Source organism: Manacus vitellinus, unplaced genomic scaffold, assembly GCF_001715985.3.
Source record: "Manacus vitellinus isolate BGI_N305 unplaced genomic scaffold, ASM171598v3 scaffold_23_pilon, whole genome shotgun sequence".
Taxonomy (NCBI): domain Eukaryota; kingdom Metazoa; phylum Chordata; class Aves; order Passeriformes; family Pipridae; genus Manacus; species Manacus vitellinus.
Genome location: NW_021939718.1, coordinates 6425731 through 6453169, shown reverse-complemented (window position 1 = coordinate 6453169; position 27439 = coordinate 6425731). Strand labels below are relative to the sequence as shown.

General features: G+C 37.9%; 1 protein-coding gene across 1 annotated transcript in view; it reads right to left on the bottom strand.

The window, feature by feature from the left end:
• YTHDC2 (YTH domain containing 2) overlaps window positions 1-18659 on the bottom strand; it is a 28247-nt gene extending 9588 nt beyond the window's left edge. Inside the window, 22 exon segments of the mRNA XM_018072950.3 lie at window positions 285-411; window positions 931-1203; window positions 1561-1680; window positions 1818-1923; window positions 2907-2989; window positions 3926-4006; window positions 4109-4196; window positions 4283-4379; window positions 4554-4732; window positions 5629-5694; window positions 6710-6836; window positions 7191-7326; window positions 7739-7887; window positions 8381-8488; window positions 10746-10902; window positions 12123-12225; window positions 14483-14649; window positions 15270-15469; window positions 17139-17335; window positions 17712-17802; window positions 18483-18614; window positions 18617-18659. Of these exon segments, the coding sequence (XP_017928439.3) occupies window positions 285-411; window positions 931-1203; window positions 1561-1680; window positions 1818-1923; window positions 2907-2989; window positions 3926-4006; window positions 4109-4196; window positions 4283-4379; window positions 4554-4732; window positions 5629-5694; window positions 6710-6836; window positions 7191-7326; window positions 7739-7887; window positions 8381-8488; window positions 10746-10902; window positions 12123-12225; window positions 14483-14649; window positions 15270-15469; window positions 17139-17335; window positions 17712-17802; window positions 18483-18614; window positions 18617-18659 (2830 nt within the window).
• Between the last annotated feature and the right edge of the window lie 8780 nt (window positions 18660-27439).

Here is a 27439-nt window from a genome sequence, read left to right as displayed (position 1 = left end):
AACAATACAGAGACATTTCCTATGGAAATAATTTTCTAAAATGTAAAAATCCAAGGAAACATATCTCACACTGAAAGCCAGTGGCATGTGGAACAACCAGGATTCTTTCAGTTAGATCAGCTATTCCCCAGCCACACTTTCTCATCTTCACCACACCCTGCATGAAGGTGTACTGGTCTGTTTCAAATTAAGTAAGGAGAATTACACCAGTGAACACTATTCTTGTTACAACTTCTTTACTCTTGACTTCAAAGCTATGTTGAAATTTTTTCCAAGCTATTTACCCGAGGCTCTGAGTTGGCCAAGCAACTGTGTTCTCATTCCTACGATGATTTCCATCGTGGCCTGTGACAGGAAGTTCTTTTCACAGAAGGCTCTCTCCCAGCCGTCACTGCGTGCCTTCTGCCATGCCTGAAAAGAATATTTTTTTACATTTGCATATTAATTAGATTAGTTAAAATTTAAAAATGCATTTTTTTAAAAATTACATTTACATCAATAAAATGAAGGCAAAAGCCACTCTGAAAGTAAACATATCAAATCAGATTTTTTTCTGTTTAAGTATTAGATTCTCTTCACCCATTCCCTACACGAACATATAGTGATCGCTATCTGAAGTTATATTTTAAGACCATTAAGTTAGTATAAAGATCACTTAGTACTTCGTATTAAGATTACTATTTTAAGTCATTAGCATAGCAGGATATAAAGAGACACATTGTTGGAACATTCAGAATTTAACAAGGTTTGAAAATACCAACAAAAGATATGACAAAAAGTGTTCCTTCACAAATTTATGAGTTCAGTATACAGGAGTTTCTTCTCAAAGGACTTAATCCTAGTCTACCATACATCCAACTTGATTGGGACATCCTTTGCTTGCATGGGTGATCTACTGTGATTATTACTCTTCCTGAAATGAAGTAATACCTGGAAAGCCCTGAGAAGGGCCATGTGGTCGCTGAAGGTCCCTGCAGCAAAGCGTTTCCTGCAGAGCATGGCTGCACGCTTCTGAGAGGCCAGAGTGGGCAGGACAAAAGGGTCCTGACAGGCCAGAGCACAAGCGATGGTAAGAACAGGGTCCAGGCACTTCAAAACAACTGCATACAACACCATTTTACCAAGGTGTGGCTCTACTGGTAATTCAGTGAGATGATAACCAAGTTCAGTGAGATCTTCCCAAGGGTCCATAGCATCTATTGTCTGTTAAAAAAATATATATAAAAAAGGAGAAGGGGATGAGAACAGTGGACAAAATTAATTTACAGTGAAAGCAGAAAGGATGTGAATACTGGACATTAACTAGAACTGCTGCCAAGCAATAAAAAAGCAAGTCAAACTTGAAAGTTTGAGACAAGATTTTTAAACATTCTCTTCCCTTAATATGGAAAAACACATTCCCACACACAAAATAAAACCAGACAATAAACACAAATTCAAAACATCCTTAAGTAACTAAGCAACAGTTGCAGTACAAACAGAAGTCAGTAAACTACGTTGCCAAACAACAAATAGGGAATCAAATACAATTCTCATCTAAATCTATTCCTTTTCACTGACCATAAGCATTTGCACAGCATTTCTCACAATTACAGCAGGTGGAGGATCAGGAGCTTTCATAAGAAAGTCTACAATTGGACAATTAATTGGAGCCAGCAGTTTTGTGTATAAACAAATCTCCTGCAAGTTAAAAAGCAGAATAAAAAAAGGTCATTAAGATTTGGGGGGAAAAAAACCAAGCACATACTTTTTAAAATTAATACTATGGTTTGATGAAAATACATTTTTTAAGTTATAATTTCTAACTCAACATGCACCTGAAGTGGCATTCTTAGAAGCTCTGGAGTCTGAAATTCCAACATCTTCTGAAATCGGAGCCTGCTGAAGAGACGAAAACAGACTCCAGGCTGACAGCGCCCAGCCCTTCAAAATAAAATATGGGAAGTTGTAAAAATGAGCATTTCATTTTAAAAACAAAACCAACCAACCAAAAACCAAAACACGCTCACAAAACATAGGATGGAAAAGTAGAAAGCAGTTCTATGAAAAAGATGTTGTTAAGTGGAAGTCCCACACAAGTTGAGAGTTTTCCAATACATGGATTATTTTTGATAGTATGCAAAAACAAAAACAAGGCCTATCTAAGTAAAGGGAGGTAGGCTTTTTTGCTAACCTAAGACCAATCCAAATCTAAACTCTCCTTTACTATAAGGAGTTTAAGTTGTAAACTTCATGTCTTACTCTTCACATCCCCCAAACAGTTCGAAGTTAAAAGGCAGAATGAAGACTGAACAGGTGGTGAGTGAAGGGACAGAGACAGCAAATGCTCACATTCACGCTCTAATTACCCACAACTTATTGGCAATACCATGTCACTAAACAGGCATTTGTTGCTACTTAAATAAGCTTCTCAGCCCTCACCCACAGCCCAGCCCACAGCTGGGAAGAACATGATCATGACCAGTAGTTTGGAGAAGGGGAATAAGGAATCATTGGTCAATGTTTCTTCTAATAAAGGAACAATGGAGCATCAATTAAAAACTAGCAGTGGGCAGTTCTTTGCCCACAGACAAGTTGTGAAACACTTTATTGGACACTGGCTGCTGGTGCTACATGGGAGAAAGAGGAGCAACATAAAGCTCACGGGGTGAAAACAACCTAGACCTAATGTAAGTTTTGGGAAATTCCTCAGCATCACTTCTCTACAGCTTGGGAAATGACTCCAATGAAATACATGCTGACCCTTATTCTTCTGTAGAGAATGACTGTTGGCCATTGTCCAACACAATACTGAACTAGGCTATAAACGTTACCCAGTGTGGCTGCTATTATATTGTGTACTTTATTCTCAACATACCGGACAATGGATATCTGCAAGATAAAAACTGATATGAGGCATTTATTACCTGCCTTTTCTCTGGATAGCGCTGGCTTTCGAAATCCATGCCGTTTTTAGCATTGCAACATGACTCAGTGCATCAAAAGACTTCTATAAAAGCAAAGTAAGGAACATAAACCCAAGACTGAATAGGGTACATGAAATAAAAGCTACTAGTGATTTATACTATCAACAGAAGTTTTCTAAATAATATGAAATTATAATAATAAGCATCATCAGCTTCTGGCATAAAGGTATGTTCTGAAGTTCTCAGTTTCAAGTAAACTTCTGATTCCATCTTCTTCACAGTATCTTTGTTTTACACAGTTTTCTAAATTAAAGTTTTCTAGTCAATCGATAATTCTCAGACACGGATTGTGTTTTGAGTTATCACAAACCACACAAAAATATATTATTACACTGAATAAAGTCTCCCTCTTTGTCTCACTTGGAAATTACATCCTTATTTTTCTACATTTGATGCAAAATTACAGAAAAAGTTATATGCAGAACTTCAGAAATTTGGTGTGCATATCTCCTATGAAATCCAAACTGATTTTAAAAGCCATATACTAGGTCTTAAACTGCCTCATTATTTTATCTCCCTCTTCTTGAACAAAGAATTTGGAAACAGGCACTCAACACATCAAAACCAATGCTTAAAATCCTAATGGATTAGACTTGGGCTTGATACAATAGCAGGACAAAGGGAATTCCCAGTGTTCTTTAAGCCTCAGGAAGATGGAGAACTGAAGTGATGGTCTTGTTTTAAAAATCAACTAGAAATACTAAATTACAAAAAAAAAAAAAAAGAAAAAATACACCAACATATCAATCTACAGTAGCTTTTACAGGGTTTTAAACAGCTATTTTACAGCATTTGTCATAAAACAAATGGATGTCAGAACTTCTCAGTGAGCTTTGTTTCTTGACATGCACTAGCTGTCAGCCTACTGTAAAAAAATAGTTCTTCAAAATATATCTATTATGTATTTTAGAACAACACTAGGAATTTTACTTCCCAAAGAAAGTTTAAGGCAATCATACCTCTTTCACCTTGCCCGAGTCAATAACAAATACAACATCATTGACTGTTATGCTGGTTTCTGCGATATTTGTAGAAAGAATCTGCAATAAAAAGAAAAAAAAAACAACCAAAAGTATAGTAGCTGTAAAACCAAAGACAAAACACATCAATATCAGCATCTGACAAAGTCCTCTGATACTTGCTATTTTGCGGATGCCAGAAGGTGGACTTTCAAGCACTTTCTTCTGATCCAAAGTCTGCACACTTGAATGAAGCATGAAAACTTGGTATCTAACACAAGATAAAGACCACATTTTAAGGAACTTTAAAAGAAGCAATAAAAACCTCAATCCAGCCACATAAACTAAAGCTTTTACCTGTGAGCATTATCAGCAAACCTCTTGTCATCAAAAACAATACGGTCCCTCAGATTCACTATCTCGTCATATCCAGGAAGAAATATTAAAATTGCTCCTAAAAAAAAGTGGGTTTGCAGAGTTAAACAGAAAATTCACTTCAAATATATGTCAGTGCCATGTAGACTAGCACCTGGAAGGTTTTAACTATTTGGGATTTCTGAAAAAAAGAGCATGATTCATCAGAAGCTGAATCCACAGCAGTTTATTGGAAGTGGGTGTATATACCTACCTGCATCACAGCTATGACAGATGTTATGCAGTAAGTGCATAATCAGATCCAGATCCACTTTTTCATCATCAAAACTGTGATGATAAGCTGACAACAGCTCTCTGTCCTCTGCACTAAGGTCATTACCACTTGTTTGGACCAGAGAACTTTCATCCAGCTTTCCAAATCCAAATGAAGCACTAAAATAGAAAAATACACAGACCAGAGTCAAGGCTGTTTGCTTTGGGTTTGCATTCATCATCTCAAACTTAGATCAAGACCAACATGACCACTCACCTCAAATTTTAATTTTAAAGTGTAGCAGAACAGCATATCCACAATATTATTATTGTTCACTAATTTAAGTGTACTCTAATAAAACATGCAACTTCAATTTTTAGTGTTAACTTGAATTTTCTTATACTTCATTGAAACAGTCATAAGCAAATGTGACAGAACTCAAAGTATAAAGAAAAAATACTTGTTTATTTGCTAAAGGAAAAATATTTAAAATACATGTATTTTCCAAAAATTTCTCACTATCAGAAACTACATTAAGAGAAATTGCAATAATACAGATTTCCACAAAACAATAACTAAACTATGATAACTCTAAGTTAATAAAAAAACAACTCTTGAATGGCCTAGTGTACATGTTACTCCTATGAAGTTTCTTTAATATCGCTATTGTGCATCAACAATATACAGATAAAAACACAAAACAGATTTGTTTCCAAAATAAGTATATGAGATTAAAATGTACCTGGTATAGAATCAACATCTCTGTGTATTAATTAAGTTATTATGATCACATCCTGCCCATCATGATAGGAATGTCCATATCAAGATGACAAAAGCTAATAATATAAAAGTAGTCCTATACCACTATAACTGTATTTATCTTAGAGTTGTGCAAACATAATCACTATGATTCTGAGTACAAACAAACTTTTCTTTTTAAATAACTATGTTTTTGAAAAACTTCTATTCTTAAAAAAAAAAATCTTGCTATTTAGGCCAGATTTTAAAGAAGACAAAACATGAATTTCCCTTCAACATGTCACACAACTCTTTCAGCAAAGCAGTTATAGCTTACCTGTAAGATTCCAACAGGTCAACAACTTCTGTCTGTCCAAAGCGCTTAGCCCAGTCAATAGCCATCCTGAAAGAGTTGCAGAAAAATCCTTGCTGGATTTCTCACTTCAAAAGACGCATATGAATAGCATAATTGACACCACACTTTTGTATCAATTTCTGTACTGTAATCAATGCTGTTATTGCTGGATCTGCAACTTCCTGCTTTAAAGTGCATAAATAGGTTGTAACAACCTTTCTGATTTTTAATAACTGCAGTTCTTTACCACAAAAGAATAACAGTTTTATACAGAAGTACATGCAAACGTACACAATGAAATGAGGAGGAAGAATGCACCATACCTTCAAAAAGCACATGCCAATGCACACAGATCAGCCATGCCTTTTTGCAGTACCTTCATATTATCCCACAAAGTTACACACCAGGCATTTTTCAACAAAATGTGGGAATACACTGGGCTATTTGATGTTTTACAGGAGGTTCCCTCCTCACAATGCAGTTCACTGCATTCATTACTTTTTAAACTGCATTCCTTCTCCAGCTTTGCAAGTAGTAATGCCAAATATGAGACCACTAGAATCCCAATTCTAATCTTTCCACAGTACAATTCTTTGCTAATACTTCCCTGTTTATATGAAGACACAATCCATGGCCACAAAACTTAAGTTTTTACAGATTCACAAATATTTTTACATGATACAACATATTTATAGACATAACACAAAGATCTTCTGATACAGGTTATCAGAAAACTCTCTGAAAATAAGAATCACCAAACATTTTGGGTCCAATTCAATCAGTGCAGTGAAAAAGATCATAGTTTTTCTTCTAAACGGTGTCTTAAATCAGACATATCAAAACCAAGTGTATAGCCCATAATCGAGACTGTGCAATTAAGAATTCAGTTTAGAATTTACAGAAAACAATGTGATGAACAGAAGTCAGAAGCTCACAAATAGGCTGTCAAAACCTATTAGTGCTTTTGGTAAGCTAGAAAATTCTATGACATCTAAACTAATTTTCTTTCTCGCTTCTGTATTGACAAATAAATCTATCTTTCAGTTTATGTGTTTGTTATTACCAGCCATTGGATGATTTGCAGTGGATACTTGCTCCCATACTGATCAGCTGTTCCACTTGACTCAAAAAGCCTCTCCCTGAAGCAATCATTAGAGCAGTCGCGCTTGTTTCACTGTGCCTATAATCAACTGAGAAGGAAAAAAAAAATCAGCAAACCCAAGAGAAATGTTATTTTTTCATCTAAATGTAGTACAAATATTACTTTTAAAATTCAGCCCAAAGAGAATTTGTTTCTCACTTCATCCCTGCAGTCAGTTCATGTGCATTAAACACTATTTTAGAAACGTAACTTCTGTCAATACTTCAAAACAAGTACAGCAACAAATAACTAAAGTCATTAATTCTGCTAGCCCTATTCATTTTTTTCAATAGGCATCGGAATGCAAAGGAAACAAAATCTGAAACTGGAGACAAAAGCAGGCACAGAAATTGAAATAAATTTGCAGTTGCTTTTTTCTTATGTAATAAGATGAGAAACCTACCGCTGACATTTTCAGTTAAAATGAGATGAAACACCTGAGCAAAGGAATCAATATCTTTATGCAACCAGATGTCAGAAAGACAAGAGTCCATTTCTTTTACTAGCCACGGTTCAAGGCAATTCACATCTTTTTCAGTCTGAAGATAAGAAACAGCATTGAAAGATTAACCTCTTCCAAAAGTTGTCTTTATTCTCCTGTATCACCCACAAAGAATTTGAATGGTTACTTTTCCAAGTAACAATCAGGAATCCAGCACTCAGATATCAGTTAAAGCATTTATTTTATCCCATGCAAGTACTTCAAGTAAGTGGCAGCTGAGCCACTTGAGCTGAGGAAAAGTTATGTACAACCATTATAACTGAAAAACAAGCTTCACCTAGAGTAGTTCATTCTAATAAAATACTCTTTAAAATACGTTAATATCCTCTGTAATATCTTTAGAAATAAAATTAATATCTTTAATAGTAGTATCTTTAAAAAACAGATTATAAATGGCTAGTAAATATGACACAGATGCAAAAACTCTTTCAACAAAAGGAAAAACTTACCAGTTGATTAAATACTGTGTCACCACCATCATCCAACATATGATACTCTTCAGTTGCCCTTGGCACAGATTTTTGTCTCTGAGGTTTCAGTTTGCTAGTATTTTCCTGAGGAGAACACCACTCAGTGAGAGTGTTTTTCTGTTTCTCTTCTAGAATACATAAAGTATTTCCCAAAAAAAATGTTAAAGTCATCATAATTATCCATTTTTTTCCATTAAATAAGCAGTTATATCAGGACATAGCTTTACCTATCCTAATTCTTTTATTTAATTGAGAAAGTTGCTACCAATCCAACATAAATTCCATGATTAAGGGCACACAAAGTGCACCATTGCAAGCATCTGCTGTAAGAACAAGGAAAAACCCACCATTTTGGCGCCTAACACTCTAAGCCTCCAGTATTCCAATTTACTGCATTCAAATAAGCTTCCTAAGTAACTATCTTCTACACAGTCTCAGCCCAGATCTTTCTCCAGAAGTGAAATACCAAGTAGAAGTTATACAACTCCTCCATGTCACAACTGATTTTTTGTGGAGGTTGATTTTTTTTTAAATACTCACTAGGAATTTTAACAGAAAGCCATCCTATCAGCTGTTCCATTAATGAGACTCATTGCCAACCCTTACCATTAAGACCCCTACCTTGCTGCTTCTCCTTTTTGTACTTGACCATCTCTTTATTTGTATACCCAGTGCTTCGTAAAATGTCCTCCAGAAACATCTCTTTAACTTCAAAAGGTCTTTCTTGGACTGAAAGTATAAATAATTCATAGAAGATTAGAAATTCCTTAGCTTCACTTTCAATACTAATTTTAAAAAAATCATTTTCATAGACACAAAACGTGGATTAAACATTATTAGGGCCTGACTTAAGGCATCATTACTTTCCTTGAAAATTTTTGCAAGAGTATCTTCACTGGAGTTTATTTTCTTAAAATTACTGGGCCACAAACATTTCAAAAGGGAAATGTCAGATGAATACCTTGTTTCTCATTAACCTCTTCGATTCTACTAGGTGTTACAGCAAGAGATGATCGTTAGATTGACAGTTATTAACTGCAATTTTATCAAAATGAGTAAAAGAAAACAGCCATTTTTATCTAAGGTTTCAAAATAGTCACTAATAAAGCCTGCCACCTGGACTACAAAATACAAGAGCAATTAATATGGCTTTAGTGAAAGATTCCACTGTTATCTTCGTATTGAACTACTTTCACAAGAAGTATATGAGGAGATACAGTTCTCTCAATTTCCTCAACTAACTCAGCCAAACTTGGCTTTCTCTACTGAATATTTCCTGACAAATGAGACAACCCATTGGCCTTTAGCTCCTAATAATTTATCCTGATTTCTTTTTCATCATGACTGTTTTCTAGACCTTATTTTTGAACATTAAGGGATGCTTTTCACATGGAAGAATTAAAATCTCTAGATTTTAATTTCTCATCCCTTAGCAGACATACCACAGCTGAGTTTAGACTCAAAGACTTTCCTTCAGAAAGAAAAAGTTACAATTCACATACTTTTAAAAGCTGTCATGGAGGAATTCTTCCAACACTGATCACACACTTAGTGTGTACTACAGGAACTTACAACTAAAAAATGTTGGTTTCTATGGTCAGGATTTTGTCAGCTATATTGCTGAAGGAGAATCAAACCTTTTTCATTACATTAACAGCCAAAGTATTTTAAACGCTCTTCTTTTAATTTTTATATTCTCAAAAAATGGAAAAATAAGCTTTTCAATTGTAATTAGCCCATTAAGTTTAGTATAACAGTATAACCACTGGAGAAAGAGACTGCCATCAGAATTTCCAAAACAAGCCCACTGGTCTAAAAGAACAGGAAGCGGCAAAAAGAGTAAACTGAAAGCCACACAACAATTACAACTGAGGTTTCCCCTTGCAAAAAAAAAAATTTGGAGAACACTCAAATCATGGGTAATTCCCAGATTCCTGCCTCCAAAAAGCTTCAAGTCTTATTTTACTAGGTAGGAATTCAGAACTGGTAAGTAGAAATAAAAACTTCTATCTATAAAAAAAGGAAAAAAGATTTCTTTCTCACAAACATTCACTAAAATAAACCACTGATTTGTAGACAACACTCCAAACAAAGTGATCCCAGCCATCTCCTAAAACTCAATATTCTTTAAAAAGGGCTGACATGGAGACAGTCTATTTGATTGGCAAATAAAGGATTTCTCTTAAAGCTTCTTTTCAAAACACATAATATTTGGACATAATTGTTGGAAAAGAGGACTGCAAGGTGCTAGAGGAGGTAAACCATGCTGAAAACCTACAAGTCATGAGGGTGGGAAAATGAAAACAAACCCACAAAAAACCCCACATCTGCCACACACCCTACCTCTGCTAAAGATCAGTTAAATGAAATTAAAACAGCAATAATGATAATTTTTCTCTGCATCTGAATGTAATCTAACTGCAGGTTTCTGACTCTGAACATAAATTAACAGAAATTGCATGTCTTTCCTGAATATTTATCTAGATGAACTGCTAGGACTTTCCTTTATAATCAAGAACCATGCCATTAGAAATGGAACCCCAGTTTGCCTAGGACTGTATTTCTCAAGTGAACATGTATAGTTATCTGTGTTTTATCCAGTAACCACTAACAATGACTATGAGGCCTGATGAACTAGAGCCTACTGGAATATATTAATATATAACACACTGTTATAGATCCTAGGACCTATGTCACCACAGAGACAAGCACTTTAACAATCTTTTCCTGCTTCTTGAATTGAACATGAAGGGGGTCAGGATATGCCTCCATTTACAGAACTCAACAATAAGAATATTACTTCTCTCTGAATTAGGTGCAAATAGTTATGAAATAAGAGAAATTAAAGACATGAAGAACAAGCACTGCTTTAACACTCAGTGTATTCATCATGTGCCTTTACTCAGACTAGTCTGCTACAGTTTAATAAGATCTATGAGTTTTAGGGCAGGTCTACTTGGATTTAAGAGTTAAAATACATACTTACTGTGTATGACAGGGCAACTTCCAAAATACCTAATAAAAAGATTTGCATCTAGAGCAGCACTAGAAATAATTAATCTTAAACTATTCTGGTTTTGCAATACATCTCTCAGTTTTATTAACAAGAAGTCACTGAATCTATCCCTCTCATGTACTTCATCCTAAAACAAAAGGAAAAAAAACAACCAAAACCAACAGATAAACATCACGTATTTAAGAACATAACTTTTGACAAATATGAACTTCTTTTAAAAAACTAACATATATAATTAGTGTCGCATTACAGAGGCACAAAAATGTGTAAGTGTAGTTTAAGTAAGGATTTTCTTTAACCATCCATAAGTAAAAATGTATTTCAAAAGGTTTTATAAAGATATCAGAGCAGAGCACACTGTAATACACAAGTCAAATACATCTTAACTTCAGAGGTCAAAGTGAATGTCAGAAACTTCTCTAATTCTTGTATCTAAACCTCACTTTGAATAAAATGCCACAAACCACAAATCCTATAAATATTATTTTAATGAATTCTCATTTCACAACTGATGAGCATTTAAAGAAATATATGATAACACATAGACAGAAAAAAAATATAGCCTGTTTATACAGTCACGCAAAAAGCTTATCCTCAATTAAGGCACATGGTTGATTTATCATCTGTGTCATTCTTCTGTTTCCTTTTATATTATGAAACAGGGACCCAAATGCAAGATCAGTAAGCTGAAGTCAGGAATGTATGAGTCATTTTCATGGTGCTTTTTTTTCACTTTGATAAACAGGCAGGCACATAAAATTATCATGATTTTTCTGTCTTCAGCAGTGGAGAATGTAATATTGTGGTAAACATTCTGATTCCACTAACTTACCAAGTTCCACAATAGGAATATTCACATAATCATAAAGCAGCACACTTAGATAATCTGCTAGAAATTAGACTGCACATTATGTTGAAAACACTGGGCAAACAAATGGACCGCAAACCTGGTATTGCTAAAAATACATGACAACAGAAATTCAGACATGCTCACATTGAACCACATCTACATAAGCCTCCCTCAGGCTTTTCTGCTGACAGAGGAAGTTCAGAAAAATTTAGATGTCTGTCGTCCTGAACCACATCATAATTCCACAATTAATTATTGGCATGAACCTAAATAAGATACTTTCACAGGAGAAAACAACAAACAAAGAAGCGCCAAAACACACAAAAACATGCACGTTACAATAAAGAATCAGTAAGTCTTTGAAGCCAATTCAGATTCTACCACACAAAACCACCTAAAATGCTCAACAACTGAATAGAGAAAATGAGGACCTCATCTTCCAATAAGCAAGTAACACATACTGCTCCCCCCCCCATGGAAGACAGCAGGTTCCTTACCACAATAACATGTGTCACGGTTGACAAAGTGCTGTCTCCTGCCATCAGCGTGCGAAGCAGCATGTCATTAGTGCAAAACGTTACCAGTGTCTTTGGAGAAACCCTATGGAACAGTTCAGAAAGACAACTCAGGTTTTCTGCACCACCTAGAGGCTGCTAGCTTTCCATGGCTTGAAAACTAAAGGATTGAAGAGCTGCTCACCATAAGAGGAATTACAGTTCTCTCACCAAAGAATTCATGCAGACCACTTGTTTATAAACTGTGCCTATTCCAAGACAGCTCCTAAGGATTCTTGGTATTTATGCTCCAAAACTTCAGACAATGGGTTAATTGAAAAAGCGAGATTCAAATTTTAACAAACAAATAAGTAAGTGAAACAGAACCTTGAGAACCTCTCCATGTCTTTCCATTTACTGGAAGATCAAACGTGAACTGCTTTGGAAAAAGAGATTCCAATTTTTCAGCATATGCTTCGATATAACCAAGCCTACATGTGGTGGCCTGACCCCGGCTGGATGCCTGGTGTTAACCAAAGATGCTCTATCCCTCGTCTCCTCAGCCGGGCAGGTGAGAGAAAATACAGTGAAAGACTCATGGGGTCAAAACAAGGACAGGGAGACACCAGTCACCAATTACTGTCACGGGCAAAATGGACTTGGCTTCAGGAAATTAGTTTAGTTTATTACCAATTAAATCAAGAGTAGAATAATGAGAAATAGAACCAAATCTTACAACACCTTCCCCCCATCTCTCCCTGCTTCACAGGACTTCTTCATTCCCAATTTGCTCTGCCTCCTGTCCCCAAAGGCACAGGAGAACAAGGAATGGGGACTGCAGTCAGTTCATCACACACTGTCTCTGCTGCTCATTCCTCCTCATGGGGAGGCCTCACACTCTTCGCCTGTGCCAGCATGGGATCTCTCCCATGGGAGATAGTCCTCCACAAGCCCTTCACTCATGGCAGTTAGCTGTGCCAGTAAAACCAGCAATTGCCACTAATTTCTCCAGTACTGCAATCCTAAAGGAACTGAAAACTTCGTGTTGTACTCTACAGCTCTTGTCTGGAAGACATGAGGTCACTGGATGTCATTCCATACTTCTTGCATTTCTTTCCAAGACTGGATTTAATCCCTCCTTTCAAAAATTCTCCTACATATTAAATTCAAGGAACGTATACTAGACAGGAATGCTCTACTTTCTCTTTACATCTCTACCCTTCTCTCTTCTTCAGTAGCCTCCAAGAAATAGTCATTACTAACAGCTAAAAATTAGACTTCAGTGTTACTGTAAACATCTCTAAACACCTCCACCCCATTTTTTTTTTTTTTTGCTCAGTGATGGAAATAGTGTCTTATCTCCCTTTTAGTCTTTCTCTAGAGTAAATTTATTGATTGTTCTTAAACTGGATTTTCCACGCTGCTTCCAGTAATTCTTCCATTTTAATCTGACTTATACTTTGCTGTTCTTCTGCCAGCATAATACTTCCACAAACTAATCATTCAGCTTATTTGCAATATATCTTTACTAGCTCTTTTAATCCCTTAATAGTCTTGTGAGATTTCATATGCATATTCAAACTCATAACTTGGCCTTGTTGCTCAAGTGCATTAATTTTCATTAGTTATGTGTTATCTTCACCCATGTAAGCAACATAACCAGCTATCTTTTTACCTTTTGCCATCTTCTTCTCAATCATATCCCAGCTGCTGCCCCTTCCTGAAAATCCCACTAGATACACAGTTCAAAGAATGTAAAAACCCTAAACAATCTTCAGCCTTCAATCCATTCGTGCTCTGCTTTAAGAACAAATTCATCAGATGACAGAGAAATCTCTTTTATATCACTTCATGCTTTAAATACAAGAGCTGAAGCAAAGTAAATTTAACCCAAAGTAGATTGGTAAATAATGCTCAACATCATCATTCACTTTGCAATTTTGTTGTTTCCCATTTTATGTCTCCATGCTTGTCTTCAGACCTACCTTCAAAACTTGCAGAACTTGTGGACCCACATGTTAGAAATGGGGGGGGGGGGGGGGGAAGAGAAGAAACAAAGAGGAAAGTATAGACCTGATCTGAAAATAAGACAAGGATTTACACACACACGCTCTCCCTAGAAGACAGTAGCAGAAAGCACTTGCAATTCAATTCTATAAGACAACTTACTACAAGAAACTGCAAAAACAGGAGCAAAACTGTCCTTTTCATTCTTCATTTGTTACCTGCAATGGCATATCCCACCTATATTTTATACATGGAGATTTTACTAGGCTGTATCCCAAATATACTGTAGTTTAAATCTACACAAGACTTACAATACCAACACATGATCAACTGACTTTAAGAAATATCCATAGTACCTGCTTTCCAAGCGGATCTGATAACCAATTGTCTGGCCAATCTTTTCTCTTCTTTCTGCTGCCACTCTTTCAGCCACAGCAACAGCTGCTAAACGTCTTGGCTGAGTGCAAAATACACGACAAGGAGTTCCATTTTTGTAACAGTCGTCAAGAATAAACTGAGGGATCTGTAAAGAAGTAGTTCAAATTTACTTTTTAGTTTGAGAAAGTCATAGTTTTTTACCACAGTGAAAACAATTTAACTGCATCTCAATATTACATAGGTTGCAAAAGGATTCACAACAGGATTATCATTGCAAATGTACCTGAAGGGGCAGAAAGGTAGCAAAAATAATTTTCTGATTTTAAGTACAATCTGTTTTTTAAAAAAAAAAAAAGTTGAAGTGTCTTTCTCCTGCTTCAGAGTAATCTATAAAAAAGGCCCTGTAGGTAATCTTTTGTATTAGCACAAAAATATACTACTTGGATACTAAGAATGGAACTAGCGTGAGAAGAAAAAGGGCTAAAACAAAACTCACAGCCACTATCCCTTCAATATTATGTATTATTTTAATGAAAAAAATGGTACCTATCAGAAAATTGTTCAGAACCATTTATTTTTAGCACATATCTGCTGGCTTAGTATTTCAAAAGCAAAGAAAGTGAATTGGCACACAAGATTTTTGATCATACAAGAAAACAAAAGCCTTAAAACTGCAGAAAGAAATGCGTTATTACAAATATTACAAAATTGGCATTAGTTTCATATAAATACTGTTATTTTCTTTATTTCATTAAAGAAACATACTTGAGTAGTTTTTCCTGATCCAGTCTCTCCAATAATCAAAACAATTTTATTGTCCTTTATAATTTTGACAATTTCCTCCTGTTTTTCAAAAACTGGTAATGACTGCCTGAAGGTATCAAACTCTGATTCCCCTCTTTTCACTGGAACTTGGGGGATACCATCATTAAGTCGTCCACTTGTCTTGTTCACTTCTTTGTTTTCTGTGAAGAGAAGTTAAGAATTTACTTATACAGACAAAAGAATGGAAGAATGGAAGGTGATTAAAACACTGCTTAAAAATTGTACTTAAAAATTAACATTCCTGATTTTATATGCATTCCTGTAGGTAAGGTGTCAAACCCATCACACATTTAAAAGACATATTCATAGCAACATGTCCTGTTATGGTGCTTGAAATAAATATTTTTCATATGAGTTATTACTTTCATAAATATTTTGAACAAAAATGGACTATCTCAGTGCATTTCTCGAAGTCAAAAAAGGTTTCAAAGACCAAAAGAGAAATTAAACCATGGAATAGCAGCCTGGCACATTTTCTTGGATGTTTTATCTGCATACACACTCACATCTGCACAGTTTGCCTACAAATATCCACTACAGAGTTAAACCTTTAAGCTATTCCAAGCATGTCTTCTGACAAAAATTAACTTTACTGTGATTCATATGTCTTCTTTCACATCCTCACTGGTCTTTCATGACCTCCTTTCAGTCAGTCTTACATAACCTAATGCTCTAGCCCAAGATTTGCCTTCAATCACACTATTGGAATCATGCTGTACCTAGAGCACAGTGTGATATATTAGAAAGCAAAGTGAAAGTAGCCAAAGAATCTGCACATCTGAGGAGGCTACTTCAAATTCAGCAATGCTATTCTGTAACTCCTTGATAATTATTTGCCAGAAGAATGAAAAGCCTTCTGTAAACTCAATTATATACATTTAGTGTCATTAACAGATTCATACAGTAAATTGTAATCTCTGTCTTACCAAGACAAATGCAGATCAATAGATCATGAGAATCAAAAATACATTCTTTGGAAACAGAGAAAGATGAATTTTACACTGTTCATGAGTTTATGCCCGACATTCCTAAGGAACTGTGTTTCAGTACTTTTATTATACCTTCCGTCTGTTCATTAAACAATCCTATCAAAGAACTGAAACAATTGAAGAAATAGCAAAGGAAGCACTTAAAGCATCAGAAATCAGAAACATTCAATGAAACCCTTACACCAAGCTTTGCACAGAAACAAAACTCTTACACTCAAAACTGTTAAAGCAATAATGCTGTTAAAAGCATTGTTTAAAAAAAAACCAACAAAAACATATGAGAAGTTTGTCTTCCAGTGAACTCTTCTGTATTCTAGAAATCAAAGAGTCTGGACAGTAGTCTCTTAGGGACCAAATCTATTTTATAAGATGGAGAAACAAAAAATAAATTTCTTGCTTTATCAAAAACATGAATTTCTATACGCAAGACAGCCAACCTCATTTTCTCATAAGGATGTTCCGACACAAAGCCACAGTAACACCTGACTCTTCAACCTCACCTCATGGAACTTTTAAGAACCTGTATTTCAGAAATGTATTTCCAAAAAGATTTGGCTCAAAGATTCTAAATTAATTCAGCACAAGGTAGACATTGCAAAGTGGGTGATATGATTGCCCAAGTTCCTCACACCACCAGTAATAAAAGACCTCTTATTAACAAGTAAAAGTCAAGAAAATTAAGGTATTTGTTTAGAGGGAAGGGTATCAGGACAGGCAAGAAGACAGAACAGAAAGGGGTTTGTTTTGTACTTGGGTTGTAAGCAGTTTTTTCAAGTGTTGTTGATTGACAAGTCCCCATGAGATGACACACAGACCATACCAGATTCAACAGCACATGTGTTTCCTCGCTCCGTCTTCGGTAGAAGTTCCGTGCGTTCTTTATTTGTGACGGGAAAACTCTGAATTAAACTCCGAACTGCCTGTTTTGTACGGAGAGCCAAGTCACAAGTCATTACTGCATGTGTTAGTTCTGATACATCCTTCTTCCTTACAGTCAGGTATCGATTTGCTCCTTTTCTGGGAGGGGAAAAAAATAAAAAAGTGTTTTATGAATAAGCAACCTACTCTAGGTTAATTCTTACCTGTCAAGGTATAAGGTTCTATGCAAAAACTTCAGAAAAAACAGAGTAGATCATGGTGAGAAGTCTTTTTTATGGAGTCATGAAATCCACAAAACAGTATAAGCACAATCTATCTCAAACTAGCAAGTCAGAAGTTTTTCTAAGCAGGAAAGCACAAAGATACTTATTTTTATGCTTTTAAAACTTTTTTCTCTAGTAGTATTCCCTGCAACAGTGCGGGATATGCTGGAAACATGCATCATTTTAACACTAGTCATGAAATTCCATAAACCTGCACCAAAAAAAAAAAGAAAATTGGGACTCCAACTTACCCTTTACTTTTAGATACCAGTCCAAGAGACTGACAGAGCTGGTGAACAAATGCTCTTTCAGTACTAGTGAAACTAGAAGGAAATTCCATCTCTAGAATGATAATTAAAAAAAAACACTTAACAACCCAACAGGCAGCATTGTTGACGTATTATCTCGATGTTACAGAATCAGAGGGCCGTGAGGGTTAGAAGGGACCTCTGGAGATCATACAGTTCAACCCTCTTGCCAAGGCAAGGTCACCTGGAGTAGGTGACAAAGGAACATGTCCAGATGGGTCCAGAATGTCTCCAGAGAGAGAGACATTCTGCCCAGAGCACCAGCCAGCTTTCCAGTGCTCTGCCGCCCTCAGTGGAAAGAGGTTCTCCCTCATGTTGAGATAGCACTTCTTGTGCTTTTACTTTATGGCTATTGCTCCTGGGCACCACTAAAGATCTGGGACCATCCTCTCGGCACCCGCCTCTGAGATATTTACATGTATTAATGAGCTGCCCCTCCCAGTTTTCTCTTCTCCAGACTTAACAGGGGCAGCTCCCACGTCTCTGTCTCCATGAGATGCTCCAGACCCCTCATGATCTTTGCTGCCCTCCACTGGACCCTCTCCAGGAACTCCTGGTACCTCTTGTACTGAGGAGCCCAGAACTGGACAGCGCCCCAGACGTGCCTCCCCAGGGCCGGGAACAGGGGCAGGATCCCCTCCCTCCCTCGACCTCCTGGCAATGCCCTTCCCAAAGCCGCGCCGCGTGTCGCCCGGGCCGGGCTGTGCAGCGCACCCGCCTCCTCCCCGCTGCGGAACCGCTCCAAGGCGAGCTGCACCGCCATCTCCACCTCCTCGTCCACGCGGACGTCCCTCAGCCCCTCGGCTCGGGCCCGCACCGCGCTCGCCGCCGCAGCCGAGCCCCCGTGGCCCGCTGGGGCTGTCGCCGCGGCACCCTCCTGTGTCGCGACATGACCGCGACACCGCCCGGGGCTCCGACACAGCCTGGGGGCAACAGGTGGGGGGTGCGGCGGGTTCTCCCTCGGCCGGGGGCAGACCACGGAGGCGGCGCTTGCGCGGGGTGACCTACAGCCGGAATCGCCTCTTAAACGGAAGGAAATTCCCTGTCCCCGACCCCCGCAAGCCATTAGGCTGTTAATGCGTGAACCGTCATGACTTCTAAAGTGGCTCTTGGTATCTGTTTGGTCATAAATTATTGTGATTTAATTGAATGACATTAAACCTAGGTGTGGCAAAGCTTATCGCAGCCCTAGCCTCTTCACTCTAAAGTATTACTTGCCCCTGATTTTGTAAAATGCAGGTAATTTTTCCAGCTGACACTCCCAAAGGAAAGGTGTTCAGCCGTCTATCGTCATGCGGGATCTGTGGGTGTCTTGAGTGTTCTTTAGGTCAGTAAATAACCCTTTGGCTGAAAGCCCTTGAGATCGCCTTTTCCTGTTGTCCTTTGATTTGATGCTGAGGACATGAGAAAGAAAAACAATGTAAAACTTCGACATGACACAGGACTCACTATTGAAGGTTGCTACTTTGGAAACATCATTCAAGTCAGAAGGAGAATACTTTGAAGAAGAACAAACTACTCCTCAATTGTGAACTTAAGTGGAGAATTAAATCTCATGGCTAGGCTTTGTGAACAAAGATTTGAGAAGGGCTCTACCCACATTTGCTACAAGCACGCTCATGGTTAAAGAGGCTAATGCAAGATAGACAAGTCTGGTTGCAAAAAGCACAGCAGAAAGACTCCTTGGATGGTATTCACAAGACATGATTCTTTCTGCATTATTTTTTCTCCTCGGGAGTGATCCTGCGTGCGTTCTCAAAAGAAGCAGCAGCGTTATAGATGGTGTGTCTCCAGACCTCCTGACTGGAGGCCAGAGTAGACCAGTTATGTTGATCAATATGGCCAAGGCTGAGATGTTGTTTCAGGGAGTCCTTGTATCTCCTCTTCAGGGCTCCTCTCATGTGGCAGCCAGTGGCAAGTTCACCATAAAGCAAGATCTTAGGGAGGCGGTGGTCCTTCATCCTTGAGACGTGCCCTGCCCAACACAGCTGTGTTCTCAGTAACATGGCCTCAATACTTGTGACTGCTGCTTGTTCTAGAACAGAGGTATTGGTCACATAATCTGACCAGTGGATGTTTAGGGGAGAATTACCTGTTAAGAGACCTCTACCAAAGCTATGTACAAAGCTCATTTCAGCATAGTTCTACACTGAGAGATAGCACTGGAGCTGAAGGATTGCTCTATTCTAAGGTTACTTTTAAAATTTTCTGGTTTTTAATCCAGGTACCTGCCTATCAATCTTCAACCAAAGTACTTAATGCTAGTTCCTTCTAGTTGTTTCGGTGACGTTCAGTACTGTCACCTCAGAGAACATCACATTTATTATGAAAAATTAAACAAGATAGCTGAACAAGATGAGGATTCTTCTTACATTCCTTGGTATCAACGGTAATGAATGAGAGCTCATAATTCATTTGAAAGAGTCACATCAATAATCTTTAATTATGAACCCAGATCTGTTACCAGTTTCTGTCTCTTAACAGCATCATTTTGCCTTTCTACAGAAAAAAACCTGTGTGATTATGAAAAATGATTCCTTAGGTCCAATTCTGATCTCAGTTTGCAATCTTGTGTGTACAGCAGCGCACAGAGATAACAAGTAGCCACTAGGTTAAGTCTCATCTATAGAGCTAAAAGTGCGATCAAGCCTGAGTGCATCCACCATAACAAATGTCTTAATATATGGCTTGTTTCTTTCACTGCTTTGTTGACTCCCTGATGCTATAAAGAGTGAAAAAACAGGAAAGTGTAGTCACTCAAATAAAAGGACATGAGTCTGATACAGTGAGGATACACAGAAAGAAAGAATCATTTTTATATACTGCTGCTGGAAAGTAAAGCTGCAGCCTGAATTCACAGCTAGTGTAACACTGATGGTCGCAATACACTAAGCTTTAATCTGTCTTCAGGAGTTTAAACCAGGAACTCATTGGTAAAATAGAGGGAAGCCTGACTCGGTAAACTAAGAGTATTTGAATTTACATGTTGTAAAGATGAGTGGAGTGCAGGCACACTGAGCACTATTTAAAGTATCTGTCTGTTATACATTTTCACTATAAATACACCTAAAACCTCTTCAAACAGACAGTCATTCTTCCTAAACTGCTGATACAGACAAGAGGAGTCATGATTCAGCCAGATTTTCACCCAGCCTAGCATTCTAGTTCCAGGTCAGGTCCGTATTAGAAATAGGAGTAAAAAAAGAACATATAACAGATCATTCTGGAAAACATATATACAAACACTTTTTGTCTTTGTTTCTTAGACATGGAAGTTTATACAGATTCTTTGTACATATTCTGTTAATAAGAATTACTAGCTGTGGATTTTCTTAGAATTAACAACCTGTAAGTCTTTAAAAAATCCTTTTCCATGATTAGCCTCAGAAAAACCTTTTGACTAAGGTTTACTGAAAGCAAATAATTCCTGGCCTAATTTTTTTTCAATTCAAGTTATTTCTTTCTATCACCATGTGTCCAAATGCCCATATATTTTTTTATGGCAAGCATTAAAAGGCAGTGGAGTTTTATGCAAAAATACATCTGCACGTTCAAATACAATTAGGCATTCTTATTTTACCCTCCCCAGAGGCACTTTAATTATGCAGCAGATTTCGCTGACTTCTCTTTACTCTGCAGAATATTTTCTTTCTTGCAAATACTCTAGAATTCCACAGAAGATGTCATTAATAAGAAAAAAAGAACTGCAAAGGAAGTTTATGAAACAACATTATCTATTATGTACTAGCTGTGTTAGATTGTGTCAGATTTAGCTGCAAAACAGTCTTTTTTGGGGGTTGATTTTTGATTTTTTTTAAAGATTTTAAGTGTTTTAAGACTTGTTAGCTCTTGAAATATGATGCAAGGATCACTGGTGAGCTTCAAGATCAGGTTAATGAAAGAGCACAAGATTTATTTTTTTTTCTAAGTCCTTCCTTAAATAATTTTGACCCTTTTGAACAGTTTAAACCAAAAATGAAGGAGGAGGTGAAAGATTCAGATGCCAAATTTCTTAAAGCTTAATGAAAATAGGCAGCAGAGTAGAAGATAGAAATCCTATTCCTATTCAACTGAATAGAAAGTCTGCAGTCCTTATTATGTAAAGGAAAGGCTTAAAAATTGCATCAAGTCGAGAATAAATTTTAATCAAAGTTTTTATCTTATTAACTCTAGAAAATCCAACTATCCACACACCTCTGTTAGGAATTCATGGAGCCAATTCTGTTATTCATTCCAGTCTTTTACAACTGACACTAATTTTTTTCCCTGACATCATTCACTGCCAAAACATTTCCTTATGAAGGGTTTCAGGACAAGGACAGTAAGAGGCCTCAGAGAGAGGGTATATTGTCTGTATAGACACCTCACTGACTTTATTAGGGATTTGTACATTATCTTAAAATCCCTGTAACACCTGTAATCCAAAATTACTTTCATTTCTGCACAAATCTTGCATGCTTAATAGTTTACCCTGGAAATCTACCACAGCAGCAGCAAAAAGTGAGCAGTATTATACACTGGTCTCTTCGTTAATATCCCGGGGAACTTGGAAACTCCATAAATACCCATGTTGAAGGTTCCACTGTCGTTGTAGAACAACTTCTCTCAGTCTCCACTTGCAGGAGTCCAGAGCCAGGGCTGTTGAACTTCGAGGGTAAAACTGCAACCCTTCAGTGGAGTCCAAGGCATCCCCAACAGGGTCAAATATGCCATAACTATCTCCACTACTCACTCCTAAAATGAGAAGCTGTCATTTCCAAGGTGAGCAAATTACAAAAGGACAGGAGGGACAGTGGAACGATTCTGCACAAAGAGATCTTGTCTAGAGCATGATATAAAGGCAGCAGGAAAACTGCAGGAATCCCGTGCCTTATAAGCTTGAGGGGTAGACTAAAGGCAGAAGGATTTCATACCTGTGATTCATGTGCTTGTGTCTTTGCTGAAACTGGAACTGAGAGGAACAAGTATGTTCCTTAGAGAGATTTGTTTATCCAGAATGTAATTTCTGTTAGAACACTGTTTCACTGAAATATTTTGACCAAAATTATATCTGTGTTGCAGAAATTTTCTGGAGCACAGAACATGTTTAACTATCACAGCCATCAGTAGCCTGCAGAAAAAAAATTATCAAGTTACCTCACAGTCACAGTCTACAAATAGGCCATTTATCTTTACAAGTGTCCCTATTTTTTACAATCAAAGTAGTTAACAGAAATATAGCTTCAAAGAATATATTTGATAAAACATATTGAAAGTATTCAATATTTTTTTACATGTATATGTAAGAAATGCAGGAACTAAACTTCTAACATTTTCTCATGTATGGAGATCCAAATTGTGGATCCATATGCAAGATCCAGAACTAGCAATTTGTATGGAGTAGGAGAGCAGTTGAGAATATTTTTGGAAAAAGGGGCAAACCTGTTCTCATTTATATTCACTAACAGCAAGAAAAAGTACAATTTTTAAAACAGAATCGTTTTACAAGGTGGCTGAACATTTATAAAGGTGAACAATGAATAGTCAAAAGTGGCATTAGTATTCTATCTAAATGAAAGCATTTTCAATCTTAGATAAAATATCTCAGTTTTGCAGATCACCCTTTGGAGCAGGAGGGAAGAAAATCAGAAAAAAATCAGAACAATTTCACAAGAGAAGTTATTTTCTTTTGAATATACTGGTTTAGGAGTTTTCTACCAGCTCTGTTTGATAAGACTTCCACGGTAAAGTCTGCACAAGATTTGCATTTCTAGCTGGAGCTTGAAATCTTAGGTCTGTGATGTAAGGTGGATCTAAAGGAAGTAATGTAAGAAGGGTAATACAGTGACTTCAGACATCAGAATTTCGATAAGAATTTAACTAGCAATTTACTGGCTAAAATTTCCCAGCCAACATGGGTTTAGGAAGGGCAGATCCTGTCTGACCAACCTGACCTCCTTTTATGATCAGGTGATCTGCCTGGTGGATGAGGGGAAGGCTGTGGATGTGTCTATCCGGACTTCAGCAGTCTTTGACACCGTCTCCCATGGCACACTCCTGGAAAAGCTGCAGCCCACGGCTTGGACAGGGGCACTCTGTGCTGGGTTAGGAACTGGCTGGAGGGCTGGGCCCAGAGAGTGGTGGTGAATGGTGCTGCATCCAGTTGGCAGCTGGTCACTAGTGGTGTCCCCCAGGGATCAGTGTTGGGCCCAGTTCTGTTCAATATCTTTATTGATGATCTGGATGAGGGGATTGAGTCCACCATTAGCAAATTTGCAGATGACACCAAGCTGGGGGGCAGTGTTGATCAGCTGGAAGGCAGGAGGGCTCTGCAGAGGGATCTGGACAAGCTGGAGAGATGGTCTGATTACAGTGGGATGAGGTTCACAAGCCAAGTGCTGGGTCCTGCACTTTGGCCACAACAACCCCATGCAGCACTACAGGCTGGGGACAGAGAGGCTGGAGAGCAGCCAGGTAGAGAGGGAGCTGGGAGTTTGGATTGACAGGAAGCTGAACATGAGCCAGCAGTGTGCCCAGGTGGCCAAGAAGGCCAGTGGCATCCTGGCCTGGATCAGGAACAGTGTGGCCAACAGGACCAGGGAAGTGATTCTTCTCCTGTACTCAGTGCTGGTGAGGCCACACTCGGAGTGCTGTGTCCAGTTCTGGGCGCCTCAGTTCAGGAAGGATATTGAGGTGCTGGAGCAGGTCCAGAGAAGAGCAACAAGGCTGGTGAAGGGACTCGAGCACAAGTCCTATGAGAAGAGGCTGAGAGAGCTGAGATTTTTCAGCCTGGAGAAGAGGAGGCTCAGGGGAGACCTCCTCACTCTCTACAACTCCCTGACAGGAGGTTGTAGCCAGGTGGGGGTTGGTCTCTTTTCCCAGGCAACCAGCAGTGGGACAAGAAGGCATGATCTTAATCTCTGCCAGGAGAGGCTTAGGTTGAATATTAGGAAGAAATGTTTTATGGAGAGAGTAATCAGACACTGGAATGGACTGCGCAGGGAAGTGGTGGATTCTCCATCCCTGGAGGTTTTTAAGATAAGACTGGATGTGGCACTGAGTGCCATGGTCTAGTAACCACAGTGGTAGTGGATCAAGGGCTGGACTTGATGATCTCAGAAGTCTTTTCCAACCTGGTTGGTTCTATGATGCTGAACCATGGCTCTGTTGGTAGCAGATGCACTTTCCTCTACATTATGATGTTCTAAATAATAGTAATTTAAACTCACATTATATACCTCTTACTTTCAATTTTATTGTGGTGAAGATCAATAAACAGAGATGATCTTTATATGAAGCTTACTAAAATAAAGGATAGATTCTCCTTTGATACCACAGGCATTGCATTTGATCCTTGCGTAGTCAAAATCTTCAGTCTGAATACCTAAGCAATGGCGGCAATTAGAATAGCTAATTCTGCCATCTATCTTACAGCAAGTTGACAAGGTGGTGTTTGGTCAAGGCTTGAACTCAGTGATCTTGGAGGTCTTTTCCAACCTTAATGATTCTATGTTTCTATAAAAAAAATCTTGTGCTTATAAAATAGGTGTGCAAAACTTCCACAAAAAGTGATATTTCCACAAAACTTAAAATCAAATAAAGTAAAATTCTTAAATGGCTGAGTTTTATTAATTGCTTTAATCCCAAACTGTTTTCTGTAACATTTGTAATGGGTTCCTAACGACTGATATTTACTGCTTTCTTGGAATATTTTCTTTTCTCTGTTTGGCAGAAATAACATGGTGCTAATGACTCCAAGGTCGTGGGTTCAATCCCCATATGGACCATTCATGCAGGAGTTGGACCTGATGATCCTCGTCGGTCCCTTCTAACTCAGAAGATTCTGTGTTTCTGTTTTATATCAGAAAATACAGCAAATATAGCCAATAAAAATAACAGTGCATCAAACACAAGGAATTCAGGGATTTTGAAAAATCAGATCTGAGTATGCCATACTTGGCACTACCTCCAGCTGTTCTTGCTATATTCTTATTTTTCTGTTGTCACTCTATCCTTGTCTGAGTAACTAGGTAATTGGTAACTCTTAAATTGTGCTCTGTTTATAATTGTGGCCTATATGCTGACACATATTAAAAAAAAGATGAAGCTACTTCTTCCTCTTGCCCCATTTCTGTTTATTGGCTGAGGCAAGGGCAGAACATTGCTGTCCCATCACTACCCCCTGGCAGTAATCTGTGGCCTAACTAGCAAGTACGGCTAAAAATGGTACTTAGAAAATTGGCTTAAATCAGCTAAATAGCCTTCCAGGTTGCACTCTTTTTATATGGGGGTGTGAGCAATACCCCCTGCTCCCAACCTGTGGTAGTGTGGTCGGCATAACTCACGTCATCTTACAGAGCAGGCAGCCATTCTCTGTGCCTGAGGGGGTCACAGATTCCTTCCTTTTTTCTCATTATCAGACCCCGAAGGTCCTGTGCACTAAGCAGACAATCTGAATGGATTTCTTTTTCCCCTCCCTACAGGCCTCAAGGTTCCTTGTGCCTTCCTTGCTGGCCTTGAAGGTCACCAGCCCACTGGTGGTGACAGGGAAGTGTAACACCACCCAGAACAGCGTCCATAAAATCAAGAAATAGCAAGTCCTAAGTGGGGAACTTGGATGGGAGCTGCTGCTGTACAGTGAAACCCCAGACCCTCTGTCCAGGGACACTTTCGCAGCACTTTGCTTCCTCTGAGGACTAAGTTATTTGTATTCTATGTTTTTTGAGTCTTGATTTTGATTGCAATACTGATACAGTGAACCATGTACTGGGGATGTGACCTTATCTGCAGAGGGTCCACATGATAAAAAATTGTAAGTTATATTGTATTATAAATTCTCTATTTTGCTGCTTACAGATTGTAATGTGTTGACTCTGCTTGTAAAAATCGTGTGCCATTCTAATAATAAACTCTATTCTATACCAATCATAGCAGAAAATAAAGCTGTAATTGTAACTGATTTAATGCCGTCATCACTCTGTCAATATCCCTAAGAGAACCTGTCTGTCCTCTCAGTGTCAGGTGACAATGTGTCAGTCAGTTTACAGTGAAATGTCTGTTACCCAAGAACCTCACGGAGCAACAGGGAACTCTTAAGTGTATTTGGCACAAGTGGAAAAGGGCTGGATGCAGGATGTAGGAAACGGGAAGGGATGGTATTCTAGGCAAATTGGACTCCTGAGAAAGTTCTGCATTGCACATCCTGGCTACCTTGCTCAAAGGAATGTTACCCAATGAAAACTTCCTGCTCAAAAATGTAATTTAGTGCTTGTTTTGTTTGTTGGTTTTGAAGGAGGTTAAGCTAAAAGTGCTATGGCTGAAAGCTATGTAGCAGGAAGTTTTTCTCTTCTTTGGTCAATTGATTTTGGTCATTTGGCATCTTTTTATGTAGACTCACAAGCTCTTCTGCAAAACTGTCTAGGGTCAAATTTTGAGTAGTGTACAATGATTTCCTTTTTCTATTGTTCAGCACCTAACTTGACATAGACTTGACTTTCAGAGATCACATAAACTTAAATCTCCTGTTGATTTGGTGAAAAGTCTTAGAAGTCCAGCATCTCTGCAAATGAGGTGTCTCCTACCCATTGGGAATATAAATTTTGGTATATAAATGTTGCAAATAAGTGCAGCTAATACTACTACAGAATTGTTAGTAATTTTTGCATTGGCTGTCAGGTATATATTTATATTTG